This window comes from Ursus maritimus, unplaced genomic scaffold (genome assembly GCF_017311325.1).
Source record: "Ursus maritimus isolate PB19 unplaced genomic scaffold, ASM1731132v1 scaffold_23, whole genome shotgun sequence".
Lineage (NCBI taxonomy): Eukaryota > Metazoa > Chordata > Mammalia > Carnivora > Ursidae > Ursus > Ursus maritimus.
In genome coordinates this window covers 22,023-25,026 of record NW_024424786.1, presented here as the reverse complement: position 1 = coordinate 25,026, position 3,004 = coordinate 22,023, and the positions used below count along the sequence as shown (strand labels likewise).

General features: G+C 34.6%; 1 protein-coding gene across 1 annotated transcript; it reads right to left on the bottom strand.

Moving 5' to 3' along the window:
* Positions 1–1,494: 1,494 nt before the first annotated feature.
* Positions 1,495–2,489, bottom strand: LOC103682346 (olfactory receptor 6C2-like). Its single transcript, XM_008711937.1, has one exon. It carries the CDS (start codon positions 2,487–2,489, stop codon positions 1,551–1,553), a length of 939 nt encoding a protein of 312 aa, XP_008710159.1. The 3' UTR covers positions 1,495–1,550.
* Between the last annotated feature and the right edge of the window lie 515 nt (positions 2,490–3,004).

Sequence of the window (3,004 nt, the reverse complement as noted above, 5' to 3'; positions counted from 1 at the left end):
CCAGTGCAAATTTTGGGTTAAATAGATCTAATTGTTTTCCTCACTCATTAGCAATCAAAAGTTCCAGAACACCTACCTGTTTAAAAAAAGCAAAAACAAACCATGTGTAATAAATATAACCAGAAAATTCATATCTTCCAATCTGAACCTTTTTGATTGACAAGGTTTCCAGTAGTCTTTTTGAAGAGATTAGTTGGTTATTCCCCCTTTTTTACTGCTCATACCATAAAGTGGCTACTTTAAACCAGTAAATAGAAGGCCAGTGTATATAACACATATGTACTATTATCTGTTTTGGGTTGTAAAGTATAAAATTAGAAATGTTAATATTTTATTAAAGAGGGAAAATCAAATGTCAACTTTAAATGATCTTCATTTTCAGACTCTGAAGTGTATAATATTAAATCTTATTTTAATTTTGAAACAGTTCCAATATCTATTTTAAATACCTAGGATAAAAAAGATTTTTTTATTTACTAGAGAATTGTCTCATATATCATACAACATAAGGATTAGTAAATGCACTCACTATAAAAAAACAGGTAAAATTTCCAGTAGTATTTAAGAAGAACTAGTCTCAATAATTTTCATTTTGGATGGTCTCTTCAATTAATGTGGCTTTGGCTAAAAATGATAGGCTCCTTTTATGTGGGTGCAGGGCAAGCTGTAGTTGGAATGACTCAGCCAAACAGCACTTGAGAGTCTATCCAAACTTTAGGGAGAGTGCCTTACACGTAAGGCACATACTTAAGCCAAATGATGGGCAGATCACAAGGATGGCCTTACTTCAAATTCAGTAGCCCTAGGAAATATACTACTGTGGCTTGATTTGGAATTGCACATACACAACTTTGGGAGTTCTGAGTAAGTATTTTTCCAGGGGTCACTAAGTTGAGATTTGAGATTTATAAGAATTAGTGGGCTGAACAAAATTTTCTATTAAATGGCAAACAAGTGGATTCCCGGTTTCTTATAAAACACTGATTTGGTTCTAACTTGAGTTGTTAGTGTGAGATCTAGGTGGACAGAATAGACAGGCTTCCCCAAATTTTCATTCTTTCAAAATCTGTTTTGAAGTATAGTTATGGACAAAAGGGGAGATTGTACAGGGATGGACTGATTCAATTCTTCAGGCTGGCCACAAGTTTAAAAGTTCCTTTCTGGAGACATCTGGGTAGACGAAGGCAGTGTAACCCTATAGCAACCTGCCTCTCATTATTTCCTCCCAATGATACAAAATTGTAAAAATGGAAAAGACACTATATTTAATATGTTACATAATTTCCTTTTGAATACTAATAGAAACCATTAGTGAGAGATGAGAGAAGATTTTATGTCTTGGAAATGAATTCTCATGTACCTTTATTTGAGGAAACAGTTTGGATTGAGATTAAAGAGAGAAAGAAATTATTTATTCGGAGTAGGTTCACAAATGAAGATTTAAAAGATTCTGAGGTTAGTTAACCTTACTGGACTAGTTAGAACTTCCAGAAAAAAAATACTATGGAACAAATAATTGCTGTAATTGATTTTTCAAATTCCATGTGCTCTTACTTGTGTAAAATAAGGGCAATTTTTTTGATTGTGCCACTGAAAGCTTGTTTCACTTGCTTGTTCCTCAAAGTATAAATGAAAGGGTTCAACAAAGGGGCAACAGACGTAGTGAGGACTGATACCCCTTTATTGATGTCCACTTCTTCTTTGGCTGAAGGCTTGAGATAGATGAAAATACAGCTGCCATATGTGATGGAAACAACAATCATGTGAGAAGAACAGGTAGAGAAAGCTTTCCTTCTTTGAAAAGCAGAAGGGAATCTTAGAATTGTCCTGATGATATACGTGTAGGAAAGAATGACACCTATCAGTGTAATAATGAATGTCAGTACTGCACAGATTATAACCATCTGTTCTATAAACCAAGTATCTGAGCATGAAATCTTAAAAAGAGGAGATGCGTCACAGCCAAAATGATCAATGGCATTGGAGTCACAGAATTCCAGCTGGAGGCCCATACCAAGGGGTGTCATGATGATCATCAGCCCAGAGATCCAGCAGCAGAGGACGAGGATGGTACAGACTCTGGTGTTCATGATGGCCATGTAATGCAGGGGTTTGCAGATGGCCACATAGCGGTCATAGGACATGGCTGCCAGGAGAAAAAACTCTGTGGCCCCAAAAAGCCCAATAAAAAATATTTGACTGGCACAAGCATTATAAGTAATGGTTTTGTCTCCAGTTGATATACTGTACAGGAATCTGGGAATACACACTGTTGTGAATGAGATTTCTAAGAAGGAGAAGTTTTGAAGAAAAAAATACATGGGTGTTTTAAGATGAGAATCCATGAATGTCAGAATGATAATGGTCAGATTTCCAGTAATGCTCAGCACATAGGTGAGGAGTAAGAAGATAAAAACAAGAACTTGCAGCTGTGGGTCCTCTGTAAGTCCCAACAAGATGAATGTTGTTATTGCTGTGTGATTTCTCATTGCCACTTTTGACATTTTTGGAACTCTAAATGTAAAAAGTCAAGGAGAAAGTATCTAAACAGAAGAAAGGAAACAATAAGGCAAAAATCAATGAAACAGAAAACAAAGCAAGAGAGAAGTTCAAAAAAATCAAGAGCTGACTCTTAGAAAGGTAAATAGCATTGATAAAACTGTTGTGAGACTGATCTGGAAAAAAGAAAAGAAGATTTATCAGGAATTAAAGCAGTAACATCATTAGAGATTGTATGGATATTAAGAAGATAAAAATGAAATATTTTGGAAACATCTGCAGAATAGCTTAAGTAGCATAAGTGAAATGAGCTAGTTCTTTGAAAGATACAATTTTCCAAAGCTAATTCAAGATGAAATACCTAATCTATATAGCCCTGTATCTATTAAAGTAAACAAATATATGGTTAAATCATCCTATAAAGAGAACTTCAGTCTCAGATCTCTTAGTTGTAGATTTCTACTAAACATTTATGACAAAAACTCCAATTCTTTTTTTTATAATA